Raw genomic sequence first — 17497 nt, 5'->3', positions numbered from 1 at the left:
GGAGAGGATGTAGTTACACATGTGCACCCTCAGTGAGAGGTTTGCACGACTGGAAGAGGAGTTCAGATCTAGGAGGGATCAGACAGATCGCAGGAGTCGTTCACCTACATAGACATCATTAGGAATTTTCTTTTATGTCATTATGGATGTATGTCTCTTTTTCAGACTTGTAAAAATTTCCCTATGAAATCAATGAAGTTCAGTTGTTTTGTCTATATTATTGTGTCTTATTCATGAGTCAAATTATGTTTCCATATTTTGGTTTCTAGTCCAGGTTATCTATTATTCACTTCTAGGAGCACCTGAATCACTTTCGGATCTGTGACTCGGAATGTTCCATCACCGTTTCTGTGGTCGGGGTTCCACTTGATCTTGGGCTCTAATACCAATGTGTCACATCCACCCAGCCGGTACCCCATTTGGAATACCCAGGATGTGATCCACAGTCCAAGGATCAATGATCTGAGGTCCATGCCTCCCACATACACAGTAACACAATCATGAACAGTAATAATCAATGGTAAAAACAACTAATATCAAGTATCATGAATAAGACAAGATTAACTAAATCAGAGTGCGGAATATAGATAATAAATTAGGTATGATCAAAGTCATAAAGGGTGAGAAGGTATGGTAGTCACCCTCTCAGAGCAGCGGAAAAGTATTAAATCAAGTTAGTTACATATCCAAGTATCACCGGAATAATTCAAGACAAGTTAATTACAAAATCTAAGGTTCCACAAATACACCAGGGGAATGGGGCACTATGCTAGGGTTTCTTCTATACTAATGGTAGTCTCCTCAACAGTACGGATGAAGTAAACCCAGCGCTGCCGCCTCCCGCACAACCGTGGGGCTAACCCCGGTGCGAATAATAATCCTCCTCGGCTCCAATATACGAATCCTCACCGACGCCACTACCCGGAGGGTAGTATGTGGAATCATAGTCCGCATCATAGGAGGTGCCATCGTAATCTTCGGTACCTGGAATGTAATCTAAAACATTTGCACAAAAGGAATGAGTTCGAAGAACTCAGCAAGGAAGTTATTCCATAATTAGAAATCATACACATTCAGAATATATAATAATGCAATGTGATATGGAACATATGATGCGAGATATGAGCCTAACTCTATGAATGCTGGTCTCTAAGGTAGACATGCTTTAAGTCATAGCACCGTACTTCTCTGGGTCGTCAGTCACTCTCCCATTTCCATATCTTGCGAATGCCCGGGGAAGATCGGTAAAGTCATCAAAAACCATGGTAAGGGGAATCGGTCACCGCTCTCTCACATCACCATTTGGTCAAGTACTGGCGCATGTCACAGTAAAGCCTAGCCCAATGCAAGTCATCTACTCAGTCGGTCAAGTCAGATTCAGATACGTCCATTCCTCGCCCCCGGCGATCCTTTCCAGTATCCTTCACACTAGAGTCAGCGAAATCCCGGATTTCGGACTCATCAACCCTATTGGTCATCCACATATAGTAAACGGGAAGCTCTCACGTCCTCTCACGGATTGGTTACCGGTCTTGAGCGCCCGTGAGCCCAAGTCTATCCATATGCAACTCTACCAATAAATGGCCCCTTTCAGGTATCCGTAGCATGGTTTATGTCCCCTACCGGATTGGCTACCGGCCTAGAGCGCCCATCCAACCATACACTACCACGGGTTGTTCGGTCTCAATGCCCTTCCAATTCAGGTCTGACACGACAAGGATGAACCTAGCCACACAACTAGACACTCCTATGTATGTCATCCAATAACTCGGGAGAGTGTCGATAGGCACCATCGGAGAACATCCCATACTATTCCCTTCGATGCCCAAGGACAAAAGTGTCAGTAGGACACCCTCCAATCCCAAGTCATACGTAAGCAATCACACATCAGATTTCATCATTTCTCATGCATCCAATGCATATTCATAATAGTACTCAAATCATGATATTGAAACGAATCATTATAAACATAAGCAAATCAAAATGATAGAGTAACACAAAAAATGTATAAAGATTTAAATGTTACTGTTCTAACACATATGTATCAGTATCATAATGATTGAAAGAATTTAGGGATTTCATTCTTTGAACAAAGCATAGTTCAATATTTGATGAATTATATGTTTATGGATATAACCATCCTTACCTTGGATGAGTTGATGATGAATTGAGAATACCAAGAATAGTCCAATAGAAGTGTTAAGGCCCTAAACAAACATCAATAATAAGTTAGAAAAGAAGTCAGGAAGATCGGATGTCATTTGAGTCAAAACTGACCAAGGTTGCTGTCAGCAACAACTTTGGTCGATGGTTTTGGTCGATGGTATCGACCAAAATGATCGACCAAAATAATCCTCGGGCAGAATAGTGGATTTTGGGGATTTTGGTCCGAAATGAGTCTTTCGGTGTTCGGATCAATCTGAAACTTGGAGGCATACTTAACAACAGTAGTAGGACACTATAAATCAAGGAATTAACCCAATCCAATGGTCTAATTAAAAAGCCCCAATTTGAGCTATCAAGTTCAAGTGATAAACATCATGGCATGAGTTGGAATTGATTGCATTGATGAGGAATAGCATGCAATAGCTAGGGGGACTAATAGAAATTCGATTGGAATCATATGGCAATGTTAAACATGAACATAATATACTCTATAGCTCAGTTTGATATCAAATGGTATGATGTTAATAGGTAAATCATGGAATACATATGCTAGGTATGAGATATAAGCATTAGCATCAATGAATGGCTAAGGGAATCATGGATTGAGCATGAGTAGGCACTTGGAGTGGTGGTTGCAAGGTTGCAGAACCATTCCAAATGTCCCATCAGCAAGATGACAATAGGAAAGAGTAGGAAATGGTAGGATAGAGAGTGGAATGAAGAGTCATACCTTAGTGTAGAAGATGAAGGCAAGAATCAATGATAAACTAAGTGTCTTTGATGAGATACCCTTCACACTAACCAAGGAGCTGCTTTGGGAAGCTCTCCCCACGTTCCCAGGTGAGAAAAATGATTGCAAAAGGCTCAAGGCTCGAGGTCATATTAAATAGAAAAGGAATATTCCATGGAATCATTAACTTGGCAGACTGGGACATTTTGGTCGATGGTATCGACCAAAATGATCGACCAAAATGTTTTCAGCAGAAAACTCAGGTTTAGAACAGCAACTTCAAGTAGGGATTTGAAAGGCTATACAAGGTCAAATTGAGTGAGGTTTTCTTCCACAATTCAATCAAGAAGTCTAGTTTCGGGGATACCTTCGGATTGTGCGGAGGTCATTTGGTACATCAACCATATTAATCTTCTCCGATGCGCAGACTTTCCTTAAACACTGACAATGCATTTAAGCAAGGGGTATCATTGTCAATGTCCATGGGCTCGGTCTCCGAATCATGATTATCAATCAGAATGGTCCATAAATCTCTTCTTCCACCGCTTCGGGTCCTCGGACCTGAATACAATAGTGGATCCGGGTCAGGGTCAAGGTTAGAATAGGGCTGGATATTACAGAATGAGTTCAAAAGAACTCAGCAAGGCAATTATTCCATAATACATAAGTCGTATGATACAAAACGTAACATGATGCGAAATGATATGAGACAGATGATGCAAATATGATTCTAACTCTACATATGCTAGTCTCTATGGTAGACATGTTTTAAGTCATAGCACCATACTTCTTTGGGTAAGTCTCAATCACTCGAGCTGGTGGGAATTGGGTCCTGCATCCCTCAGAACAAATCCATGGTTGGGGTTTAAGTCACCGCTCTCTCACACCTCCATTTGGTCTAAGTATTAGCACATGTCACGATAAAGCCTAGCTCAATGCAAGTCATCTACTCAGTCATATCATGTCAGATCCAGATACGTCCATTCCTCGCCCCCGACAATCCTTTCCGGTATCCTTCACACTAGGGTCAACATAGCCTCGGACTATGGACTCATCAACTCTATTGTTCATCCACAAATAGTAGACGGGAAGCTCTCACGTCTTCTCACAGGTTGGTTACCGGTTTCGAGCCAATCAAGCATTTCGATGCATTAGTGAAGATGAAAAAAGAAAACATTAAACAACAAACTGTTGAACTTTATAGAAAATCCGTCAATGCGCTTGTTTAGAGAGAAGTGGATTGAGAAAATTTAAAGTTTAAATGTGAAAAATAAAGTATTACAGCAAAGAGAATCCTACAAATGGTTTTTAATCACCACGAAGAAGAAAGATAAAGTTGAAAAAAAATCAAATTGGAGACAAACGATGAAAAAAAGGGTTGGAATAGTTGCTTATCTGGGATCCAGTGATTAAGGTGGTTAAGTTACGGGGGTTATGGCTAAGACATGAGATCGTCAAGAAGAAGGATAAAGAATTTGAGATAAAATTGCATTCTTGGGAGTCTTTTGCTTACATTTTAGGTTAGACTTCTAATCTAGCTGAAGAGTATGATGAGTGAACACAATGTATTAGGTCAAAAGTCACATAGTAATAAGAATTATTCACTGTTATTTTGAGTATTCTGAATATTCAATTAGACATTATTAAATATCTCAAATAAAAAATGTTGAAGAAACTAATTTTTTTCGTTTTCTTTCCATTTAAGTGAGAAATTCCAATTGAGGATCAGCATCTATTTACTCCATTCTTTGCACCCATCTTTAATCTTTGGTAATCCTTTATTAGTTTTTTATACTGATACACATCGGCATATTTATTGTTGGATATATACTCAAAATTAAAAATAAAAGCTAACAAGTCACTGATTCAGGATGGAAATCTGCCAACCCCAGTTTCTAAAGATGAAAGAATACAATTTGTTTGATTCTTGAAGAACACTAGAATTTCTTCTTCAGAGTGAACAAGCTCACCTCCTTCAATGGTGCTGTTTTGACTCAGATAAGGAAACAACCCAGAAAGAAAATGGGGGAAAAAAAGAAAAGAGTCGAATCCTTACAAAGAAAATGAAGATGAAGATGAGACAAAGATGAAGACTTGCAGTTGAAGAGTGAAGTCTATTCAAAGAATCTAAATCTATATCATTAAGTATACACTCGGGCGATCCTCAAGGCGCCATGAAGTTGTTAGGTACCTCCATTCTTGATGCATAGTGTCACCAATGTTCCTTGAGAATCGAAATTCTTAATGTTGGTTTCCTCCAATACCCTAAGAATTCTATGACATCACTGTCCAGGTTTTCTTTCCGACTGTCTTTCTACCCCAATTTGAATTCCTTGATTAACTGATTAAGTGATCCTGTGAAACCCATAACCTAATAAAAACCAAAAGATTAAAATATAGATCATAGGTAACATAAGCCAATGCTCACCATCTCTATTTTAATTCGGTAAAATGTTAATTGAGGAGTTCAAAACATACGATCTATGCACTATTTCAAGCAAATTAATATACTATGAGAAAGCTTTTCTACTCACCTGTCTTTAGTTCTACAACCAAAATCCCAGAAACCTCAAAAAGAAAAAAATTGGAAAAAACCCCTTTTCAATAAAGAAAAATGAAACTAGCATTTTAGATGAAAACCCATTTCCACATGATTAATCAATGGACATGAAGGTTACCAAAAAAATCGATGGACATGAACAGTAGATGACATTATTGATGATTTCCTTTGAAACAAATTTATGGCTTCCCTTATCAAAAAAGAAAAGAGAAAGAAAAAGAAAAAGAAAAATATTAATGTCATGGTATGAACCAAACAGAAAATATTTATGGCATGTTTGTTGAGTATGGGTCATGCTTCACGTTGTGTTGTTGACGGACACTGGGTCCCTCTCTTGGGTGAGAAGGCAGGGAGTCCGGGGATGCCACCCCGATGGAGGTGTGGGGACAACACCCCCATAGCCTGTAGAGGGTTCATGTTTCTGTGGGCCTCGGAGTATGATATATATATATATATATATATATATATATATATATATATATATATATATATATATATATATATATATATATATATATACACAAATTGAGGGAGGATGGCTACATTTCACTTCCCAAAACACCCCTACCTTCTAAAACTACTAAACATTTAAGTCATCAAAAGAGAATATCCAAAAACGTAATTTGCCAAATAATTAAACGAGACTTAAATTTCCAAACAATTAACTAAAAGTGCGTTGGCAAAACCCCAAATCGTGATTTATCATTTTTTTATTTTAAAAAAATCAATGATCATGATTAGAAATAACAATATTAATGGCAGAAATTTAAACATATTTAAACATCCAACTAATAAAACTTAAAAATAAAATTACTATTAATAGGAATGGAAACTTTATGAGAAAGCTTAGGGATTCAAAAATAAAATAAAATGATTATGATTAGATATAAGAAAATTGATAGTTGAAATTCTAAACAAGATTTAAATTTCCATTGATAGTTGAAATTCTATAATCGTAAAATTAACATATATCTACGGTTACACTACTCCACTAAACATAGTTAAAACACTCCACTAAAAGCAGTATACATTTCACTTCCCAAAACACCCCTACCTTCTAAAACTACTAAACCTTTAAGTCATCAAAAAAGAATATCCAAAAATGTAATTTGCCAAATAATTAAACGATATTTAAATTTCCAAACAGTTAACTAAATTGTGTGCTGACAAAACCCCAAATTGTGATTTATCATAAATTAGGCATCCGACAATTTTCCTCTTCTTCCTCCTGCTGCCCCATTGGCCGCTCAAATTCTTCCTCTTGAGTTTTTCTGTGGTGCACAAGGATAAGGAGAAAATACATTGTCTGTTCAAATTCTTCCTCCTGAGTTTTTATGTGGAGCACAAGGATAAGGAGAAAATACAGTTGCAGCTCTTAGAGGATATTGCAAAACAACTTCAAGAGATTACACAGCAAACTGAGTCTGGAAAACTTGTTTGGCAGGCTTGTTTACCCCCATTATCTTTTATGTGGTTAAAATTTAAATTTACACATTTTCTAAAACTTAGATTTGTAGATAGATATTGAACCTTCCATTTTTCTATAACTCTTAAAACTGTTATGAACATTGTCAAGTTTAATTACTTCTCATTTGTATTTATTAATGCTATCTGAAAATTCAATATTTGGTCCAGTTCAAATTTTATAATACTACAAACCAACTCCCCTCAGCTATTCTTCTTCTATATTTTCTTCATTGCCCAACCGAATACTTTAGTTGCCCATTTAAAATTTAAAATAATACATACATGTTGATGTTGATGTTGATGTTGGGCCTTAAAATTCTTCAATTATCACGTAGTACTATAATATATGGATATTGAAACGGTCAAAAATAGAACCTTCTTGACAATTGAAGACTAAGTAGCCAAACTCGGCCTTCGGCTAGGGAGGTTCCTTTTTAAGCTTAGATTCCCTTTTTAAGCTTATTAAAAAAGTTGCAGGCCCCCGTTATTTAAGAGAAATAAACAGTATGTTGTGGCTTCAGTTCTATCTAATTCAGAGCTTTCTGCTGTGATGTTTTCATTTGGACTTATTTGCTATCCTGCTTTTGCTTTACCTGTTGAATTCCTGGTTATCCTGAGATTCCAGTTTACTCCAACATTAGGAATTACATATTTTAACATTTGATGTCATATTTTCATCCCTCTTATGTGTAGGCAAATCAATGATTATGATTAGATATAATAATATTAATGACAGAAATTTAAACATCCAACTAATAAAACTTAAAATTGTTCTATCAAAGGAGATTCATGAGAGAATAAATAGGAAAGAAAATATGAGAGAGAATACAGGGAGAAATTCATGGATCGTGAGTTAGTTTTTAATTAGAATTTAACCTTTTTGATATGGGAGAAATCATAATCAAACCGGGGTTCGCCTTTGGTTCGACCCTCGACCCCGGTCAAGAAAAAATGAACCGACTCGCATCCGTGTGGGCCGGGTTTACTTGATAACTTGTTGAGGAAGTAAACTGTCCAGTCAACAAGCACGCTCGAATCCATGATACTCGGAGCCAACGGATCATGAATAGACGGTTAAACGGAATTTATGGGAGCAAAAGATCGTGCTTACTTGGGTAATTGCCACGCTATGATCGTGTAGTTATCCATTATCCTACTGCGAACGGATCTAATCGTTAAGATTGGATGGCCACCCGAAGAAGGTTCGAGTAAATCCAACGAAGGAGATTCGAGGGTAAGCCCTATATAAACACAACCTACTTTCAAGAGAGGTATCTGAATCATATTCTCAATATTTGTATTCATACTTTTGCTTTGTGCTCAAGCAGAGTCTATTGTGATCAGTTCATCAGTTGACTTAGCCTTCGGAGGTGGACTCCCGACCCTAGCAGTCAGGCCACATCTGACAATTGTTTTTGCAGATCATCCATCAGAGATCTAAGGGCTGAGCACATTTTGGACGCATCATTTGGCGCCGTCTGTGAGAAATGCTTCAGAAAGCCATGGTTACCAGATCATTGGCGGCTTAGCGAGAAGCTAACGTACAACTTCCTAGAGGGAGTAATCCAGAGGATATCCCTGAAGGAAGTTGACCCCATGAAGTTCGAGAAGATGGTGGTCAGGGGGGTAATGATCCATTACACCCTCCTAATCCACTCCAATAGCAGTTGGATCAACTGAAGCTCCAACTTCTGGAGATGAACCAAACGCTTCGTACGTTTGCCAGGAAAGTGGTGGCACCGCAGGCTCCTGATCAACTCGAAGCGGTAAGGCGTATGGGAGAAAGGGAGGAAATAATTGCCTCTCTTCCACCAAGACATTCTCCACAAAGGGAAGGAAGGCTTCAAGAGGACAAAAATGTTGGTCAAAATTTTCGGGAAGATGCTTGGAGATAGGACGGAGAACTAAGAAGAATGGGAGAACTCCTTAGAAGAGATGAGTGATTTGAAAGACCGCAAGGAAGCACAACTCATTCAACGACAAGGTCAGGTGCAGGAGTGCGAACTCATTCACCAACTCCTAGGCATGCGGTTCATGACAATGCTCGCATCTCTATTGACAATTTGAGGCATTTTGGCCAAGAGTTGACTAATATTAATCAGAGACTCAGACAACTGTCCAGAGGAAGAATAATCGATGACATTTATTCAGTCATTAGAAAGACCCCATTCGCCGAAGCAATAGCCGGATATCAATTTTCTCATAATTTCCGGTTGCCAAACTTTTCTTCGTTCCGACGGTTCGGGAGATCCTATCGCTCACATTAGCTATTATCAACAAACCATGGTTGTTGCTGGTAATTCAGATGAAATCCTTTGTAGGGTATTTGGTTCATCTCTGACCGGCGCAGCACAAAAGTGGTTCTCAAATCTTCCCTCGGGAAGAATTGTAGACTTTGAGGAGCTGGCACGAAAATTCATTGGTCGATTCCAAAGTGGAATACAGATCAAGAAGACAGAGGAGATCTTGTTTACCATAAGACAAGGAAAAACTGAATCGATAATATCTGAAAAGCTTCAACAGGGTCACAATGGAGATTGAGAATCTAGACGAACAAGTAGCCAAAACTGCTTTGTTCATTGGACTCACCAATCGAAGACTCTTGGAACTATTGCTTTAGGACATGCCTACCACCTATGCTAAACTAGTACAAAGGTGTCAAAAACAGGTGGAGGTAACAGAGATCCTGGAAAAATGCTCCTTTGGGGTATCATCAGGGAAATTCTTAGGTTTCATGGTGTCTCAAAGAGGTATCAAGGCCAATCCGGCCAAAATACAAGCTTTGATTAACATGGAATCTCCCAAAACCGTTCGGGATGTGGAGTGCTTAACGGGACGAGTAGTTGCGTTGAACCGGTTCATTTCACAATCAGGAGAAAAATGCCTTCCCTTTTTCAAGGCACTCATGGATTTGAGGGGCAGCAAGGAGGCGAAGTGGTCAGAAGAATGTCAAAAGGCATTCGAGGATCTGAAGGAAACACTGGGTAAACCACCGCTTTTGTCTCGACCAGAGAAAGGAGAAATTTTGCAAGTTTACCTGGCAGCATCACACTCGGCAGTAAGTGCGGTACTTGTTCGTGAGAAAGATAAAAAACAATGGCCAATTTACTATGTCAGCCATGTGCTCCTCGACGCAGAAACGCGATATTCCCAGATCGAGAAGCAGGCTTTGGCTCTTATGATGGCGGCAAGGAAATTGAGGCCATACTTTCAAGCACATCCGATAGAGGTATTGACTACTTTTCCCCTCAGTAAAAGTCTTCGTACACCTGATTTATCTGAAAGAATGGTACCATGGTCAGTTGAGCTTGGTGAATTCCAAGTTTTAAGCCTCAAACGGCAATAAAGGCCCAGGCATTGGCCGATTTCATGGTAGAAACCACTGCACCGACTGAGGAGGTAGCCGAACCCATTATTCCTACCATGTGGGAGATATATGTGGATGGCTCGAGCAACAAACAAGGGGCCGGGGCTGGGATTCTTTTGAATGGCTCGACAGGTTTCATTATTCGATACGCTTTGAGATTCACATTCAACGCAAGCAACAACGAAGAAGAGTATGAGGCTTTGATAGCTGGACTTCGATTGTCAAAAGCTCTAGCAGTAGCAAAGGTAACTATCTATAGTGACTCACAGCTTATAGTCAATCAAGTGCAAGGGGAGTACGGAGTCAAAGAACCTCTATTACAAAAATATCAAGGAATCATACAAACACTGCAGAAAGAATTTAAGAATCTGAAAGTATGTCAGATTCCAAGAAAAGAAAATGCAATGGCAGATGAACTGTCAAGACTAGCTAAGGCCAAAGAAAAAACTCTAGACCCTTCGTTCTACATTGAGGAATTAGCATTCCCAAGCAGTCAGGAGAAGGAGATATCCTATATTGAAGCAGAACGATGCTGGATGGCCCCAATCGTGGAATATCTTAGAGATGATAAGCTACCGGAAGATCCAAAAGAAGCAAGACTAATTAAGGTACGGGCATCACGATTTATAATGCAAAATGGAAGGCTGTACCGAAGGTCCTACGTTGAACCACTTTTGAGATGTTTAGGTCCTGAAGGATCGGAAATGGCTCTAGCAGAGGTTCACAAGGGAATTTGTGGTGAGTATATGGGCGGAAGAGCTCTGGCCCACAAAATTTTAAGGCTCGGTTTGTATTGGCCGAAGCTCCAACTAGCTGCAGTGGAGTACATTCGTCACTTCAGCAACTGCCAGATCCATTCCACGGTATGGAAGAGGCTAGCTGAAACCCTGACATCAATTCTAGATCCCATCCCTTTTGCGATGTGGGGAATTGACATAATGGGAAAATTTACTAAGGTTGCAAGCAGAAGAGAATATCTCATCGTAGCAATCGATTACTTCACCAAATGGGTAGAAGCTTGTGCTCTAAAGACAATCACCAAAAGGAGAGTGGAGAAGTTTGTATTAGAATCAATCATTTATCGGTTCAGGATGCCAAAAACCATTGTCATCGATCGTGGCACACAATTTGAGCAATTCTACAACACTTACCTGATCCAGCATCGTATGTCATCAATAGCATATCCCCAAAGCAATGGTCAAGTAGAGGTTACGAACCGAACGCTACTTGATGGGATAAAAAAGAGACTTGAAGCTGATAAAGCCTTATGTGTTGAAGAATTGCACAACGTCCTGTGGGCCTATCAAACTACATTTCGAACTCCTTCACAAGAGAAACACCATTTAAATTGGCTTACGGATCGAAGCATTAGCACCCAGTCAAAGTAATGGTTGGAACAATTCAAGAAAGAGAATTCAAGGAAAAAGCCAATGAACAAGGATTGCTGGATATTCTTGAGCTACTAGATGAAGTTCGGACACGAGCGATTGCTCGAACCCAAAATTATCAGCGAAGAATAGCGTCACACTACAATACTCGAGTAAGGCGCCGTCAATTCCGAGCGGGAGATCCAGTTCTAAGGAATTCCTTAGCCTCTGATCCACACCACCAGAGGAAACTAGATCCCTCTTGGGAAGGACCATATATGGTAATCAAACCAATTGGTTCGAGGGCATATAAGCTGAAGAATATGGCAACCGAGAAAGAGCTGGATCATTTATGGAATGATACACATTTGAAGAAATATTATCCATAAGAAGATCATCATTTTCATTTTCATTTTCGATGTAACATCATTCAACTCAATCAATGCAATTCCCAGTTTCAACACAATATCTTTTGATTGGGGGCAACGAACAATATTCAGCGACAAATGGATCAAAATCAAAAGGCATTGGTTTAACACCCGAGTGGGACCTTCTCAGGCTTAATGAATTTCTACTGAAATTTTTAAGTAAAGGCATCAGTTTAACACCTGAGTGGGACCTTCTCAGGCTTAATGAATTTCTATGGAAATCTTTAAGTAAAGGCATCAGTTTAACACCTGAGTGGGACCTTCTCAGGCTTAAAGAATTTCTACGGAAATCTTTAAGTAAAGGCATCGGTTTAACAAGGTTTAACACCCGAGTGGGACCTTCTCAAGCTTAAAGAATTTCTATGGAAATCTTTAAGGAAAGGCATCGGTTTAACACCCGAGTGGGACCTTCTCAGGCTTAAAGAATTTCTACAAAAATCTTTAAGTAAAGGCATCGGTTTAACACCCGAGTGGGACCTTCTCAGGCTTAAAGAATTTCTACGGAAATCTTTAAGTAAAGGCATCATTTTAACACCCGAGTGGGACCTTCTCAGGCTTAATGAATTTCTACCGAAATCCTCAAGTAAAGGCATCGGTATAAAATGACTAAGACCTATTCAAGCGAAGACTTCATTGAATGACAAAGCTCAAAGGATAAAGTTAATTCTTTATTTCTTTAAACGACCAAAAGGGGCCAACCTTTACAACAAAATTCTCAGAAAAAATACATATGAGATAACAAGTGTCGGGATACAATCTCCTATCGGTCAGGAAGAAACGTCATGCTCGGCGATTGCGAAGAACTCCAAATAAGGATCGAAGCAACTTTTCAAGAAGCAACACAGAGTAAAGAAAAATGAGTTGGGAAACGTATGACGACTGCTAGCCGTGGAGGCATAGATCCTCTCATCATTTGATTCTCGGCCTTGGCGATTGTGAAGAATTCCATAAACTCCCACCTACAAAATCCTTCGCAATTCCATACTCTTTATCCAACTTTTTCTGTAGAAGCCTAATCTTTGGTCAGACCTACATTCAAGGCAAGCTCTTCATAGCTGAATCCTCTTAAAGGGGATAAAGGAGGAGGGTCATCAAGATAGTGCATTATATCAGGATCTGGAATGGGCAGGTTCACCACATCCTTGGCCCAAGCAAGAAGAGGAAGTCGTAGCTTTTCAAACACTTCGGGATGACAATTTGCGCGGTGGGAAGCCGTGTTGAAATAAGGATTTCTCCTTAAGATCGATTCCCATACCCCATTCTCGCCGTCCCGATATGCCTGCAAATTATAAGCGTTCAGCATGTTAACAAATGGCTTACTTTGCAAATATTTGAAGATGCAAGCCCTCCGAACATCAGTCAGAAGAGATTCGGGCAAGAGGGTAACAGTTTGCCTTGAAGGCGCAGGAGCCTTAGCTCCAGACGCTTTCAACTCTCCCAAAAGCTTCTCTACTTCCTGCTCCAGCCTTCGGCTTTTTTCCTTAGCACCATCCAAATCCGAATGGAGTTGCACGATTTCAGAATTCTTCACTCGGGCAACTTCCCAAAGCCTCTCCTTAAGACGAGTAATCTTGGCATCTTTGGCTTTGGATTCCTCCCAAAGCTGAGAGAGATTATTACTCAAGGCACTGAGCCTAAAAGCTGATTCCACCTGCTTGTGGAAGTTATCAGAAAGGCTCCTGCAATACTTCAAGAGTTAGTCAAGAGTAAAAATTTTTGAAAAGAAGGCAGGGAAGAGATACTTACATCACAAGAAACTTTACAAAATTCCTGTCCGAGACCGCAGTGAAGGCTTTGCTCTCGGCGAGCATCTGAGTAAAAGTGCACCATTCTAGTGCTTTCTCAAAGTTGCCTATCACCAAGTCAGACCTCTTCAGCGACCAAGAAGGCCTGCACACATCATTATCATCTGACCGAGGACGCTTTCTTTTAGAAGCACACCCTCGGCCTCTACAAAAACCTCCTCCATGAATGGAGGAGGAATTTCCATGCTTGGTGGAGGGTTGGAGGAAGATGCCAAAGAGGCACCAGTAGAGGGTTTCAGAAGTGCTAGTCACGACAGAAGGAATAACGTCTTCCTTAGGAGACCGAATGGTCTCCATCATGGAAGATGGTGCGAGAGAGGCACCAGTAGAGGCTGTGGGAAACTGAACTTTGACTGAAGCATCAACAAAGGCTGTGGGAATCTGAACTTTAGTATGATTGCCAACAACAGTCTCTTCAGACGGAACAACCTTTATTAGTAGAGGAGTAGTCTTCTTGAAAGACTTTCCCCTAACCACATCCAAGTTAACTCTTGGAGGCACTGTGAGAAAAAACAAATACCGTCAGCCCAAGAGGTCAGCCAACGTAAAAAACAAAGGAGGGAAACCCTAGATGTCTAAAGTTGATGTAAAGTTCAAACATCAGAGAATGATATCCAGCAAAGAACTTCCGGAGTGAATAACCCCCAAGTATACTACTTTGGAGGTTACTCAGGGAGAGAAGTTTGTTTTGGAACTGAATAGAGAAAAGAAGAAAAGGAAAACTCACTTGTTCAGGTTCCGATTTGGGTATCGTCAGAAGATAAAAATGCAGAGGCGACAAAGGCAAAAGAGAAATGAAGACAAGAATGAAGCACACTTGAGGGACTTAAATAGCCTCATGAAGCAATGTGACGGTTGAAAACCCACACAGATCAAGGGTCAAAAAATAAGGGACGTTTCGAATTTCGAAACAAATGCAAGATCAACTGTCAGGGAATAGTGACGTTTCAAATTCATAACTCAAAAACTAAGTTCATCTCAAGCCTCCACGTGGAGCATTGCGCACCTAATATGAGGATGCCAGCCAAACATCAACCGTCGCACCAATATTAAATGAAAAGAGTATTCCCAATTTCATGGGAAGGACAACTTGTACGCACATATGAGGAAACGTTTGGGCTTCTTCATAAAGGGGAAGCAACCTGGAAAGAAATGCTCCAAGTATCATAAAAGGTTTGGCCAGGTAGATTCCGATGGTCCCGAAAGTCAATCCCTTTAAGATCCCCAAACGTCAACATCAACGAAGGTACAAGGTTATTTTAGAAAAGGCCAAGTTCAGTTCCCGAACGTGATTCTGAGGGAAATGAAGTAAATTTTCTAAGTACGCTATGAGAAAGTACTGCCAGATTATTGCAATAGCTATTGAAAGAGTTCAAGAAAAAGAAGATAAATATTCATTATCATGGGCCATTGGGGGCCAACCCTTACAAAAAAAAGTTTCCTATTACTCTTGGACAAGTTTTGCGGAAGGATCCACAACTAGAGTAGGACACTGAGGTTCTTCAGGAAGAGGCGGCGAGTCATTAAGAAAATCTTCAATATTCGGATCCGCCGGAATAGGATCCTCTTCTTCCATAGCCCAGTCAGGCAAAGGCAACCCGAGCGTGTCGAAGACTTCTCTGTGGCAAACACTATGAAAAAGAGTTGTATCGAAAGTAGGGTTTGCCTCAAGGATAGCCTTCCAAACATCATTCTGTCCTGCTCGGTAGGCTTGAAGGTTGTACGGAGTCATTAGATCGCTGAAGGGGACACTGTTCAGATACTTCCTAATGCAATCCCTCCGAAGATCTTGAGAAAGATGTTCAGGTTTGCTGGGAACGACCATCTTCTTAAAACGATCATATTTGTGGGACAAAATATCGAGCTTTTCAGTACATTCAAAAGCAAGCATTTTCTATTTCTTTGCTTCACATTCCAAAGCACCAGCATGACTGATGGACAAGTCAAGTTCTTTCTTCAAAGAGTTGACCTTGTCATTCTCCTCTTTTAGTCCCGCAACCTCCTTTTTCAACCGCTCCACTTCAAAATTTGCCATCAACAAATGCTCTTCACGAGTCTGGAGTAGGGAACCACTGTGACCAACTCAATTCAAAGCCTCAATATGTTGGTAGAAGCTCAGCACAACATTCCTAAGAAAACAGACGAATTATGAAAAACATCCTAAGAAGGATTACAAAGAAAGCAACAAGCAATAGGGAGAAGTACCTTGTTGAGAGACGAACGAGGGTATCATCACTCAAAGACTCTAGAGCTTGACGATCGGCTGGCATAAGGCTGAGAGAGCTCCATTCAGCAGCTTTCTCATGGTCCTGCGTGACCCGGTTCGACACACTGAATGTCACATCCCCCCCAAATACACCCAGCCTATACCCTATCTGGGTTACCCTGGGGGAGTGATCCACAACCCAAAAGATCAAGTTTAGCAACGATCATATCCCTTTAGCACAATAACATAATCAAAAGCAAGAACAAATCATTGTATTCTAATAAGTTAACAATAAAAGTCAAGAAAGGATCACAGAAGGATCACTAAAGAATATCAGAGTGCGGAATAACAAGATACCAAATCAAAAGGCAACTGTAGAGTATAGCGGAATTATACCCCACAACATATGCGGAAGGTAGATCGAAATCTAAAGCAAGCTCTAAGCTAATACAAGTAAAATAAAAGTCTAGAAGAAACAAGAGAATCTAATCCACATCTTCAGTCGGCTCTTCTTCTTCTTCAATCTTCATCTTCTTCACTTTAGGGTCATGCTCTTGAAGCTTCAGATCAGCATCTAGCGCACGATCCCATCGGCGAATAAGATGATGCCGGCTGCCATCAATAGGAGTCGTCAGTACAACCCAAATCCGAGTGTTGGCTGCCTCAATGTTCATTACCTTGTCTAAGGACATCCGGAGCTGTACCATGTACGGAAAGGTTCTCCTTGCTGGTGCACGAGTTCTCTTTCGTACCTGCAATGTCATCTAAAAACAAGTCCCCCGAAGGGTAAGCTCAAAAGAACTTAGCTAGTAATCCAAACACAATAAGCATCTTCACATGCATTCACAAACAAACATATATGCAATGATATGAAGCAATATATGCAAATATGCTTCTAACTCTATATATGTATGCTGGTCTCTATTGGCAGACATGCTTTAAGTCGTAGCACCATACTTCTTTGGGTAGGTCTCAATCACACATCATCGGTTGGCAAAGGGTCCTTCATCCATCTTGGACAATCCATGGCTGGGGGTTAAGTCACCGCTCTCTCACATAACCGTTTGGTCTAAGTATTGGCCCATGTCAGGGTAAAGCCTAGCCCAATGCAAGTCTTCTACTTAGTCATATCAACTCAGATCCAGATACGTCCATTCCTCGCCCCTGGCGATCCTTTCCGGTATCCTTCACACTAGAGTCAGCATAGTCCCAGACGACGGACTCATCAACCCTATAGGTCATCCACATATAGTAAACGGGAAGCTCTCATGTCCTCTCACGGGTTGGTTACCAGTCTGGAACGCCCATGAGCCCAAGTCTATCCATATGCAACCCTACCCATAAATGGCCCCCACAATGTGATTCATGTCCCCTCACGGGTTGGTTACCGGTCTTGAGTGC

At 40.4% G+C, this 17497-nt stretch overlaps 1 protein-coding gene across 1 annotated transcript; it reads left to right on the top strand.

Annotated features, from left to right (window-relative positions):
• Positions 1-10292: 10292 nt before the first annotated feature.
• LOC149000427 (uncharacterized) lies at positions 10293-12046 on the top strand. The gene is made up of 2 exons (XM_089139162.1): positions 10293-11454; positions 11697-12046. The coding sequence occupies exons 1-2, from the start codon at positions 10293-10295 to the stop codon at positions 12044-12046; spliced, it is 1512 nt and encodes a 503-aa protein (XP_088995288.1).
• Positions 12047-17497: the final 5451 nt, after the last annotated feature.

This window comes from Hakea prostrata, chromosome 11 (assembly GCF_041222555.1).
Source record: "Hakea prostrata isolate BN-2017 chromosome 11, UWA_Hpros_2, whole genome shotgun sequence".
Taxonomy (NCBI): Eukaryota; Viridiplantae; Streptophyta; class Magnoliopsida; order Proteales; family Proteaceae; genus Hakea; species Hakea prostrata.
This window is presented reverse-complemented; position numbering and strand designations above follow the sequence as displayed.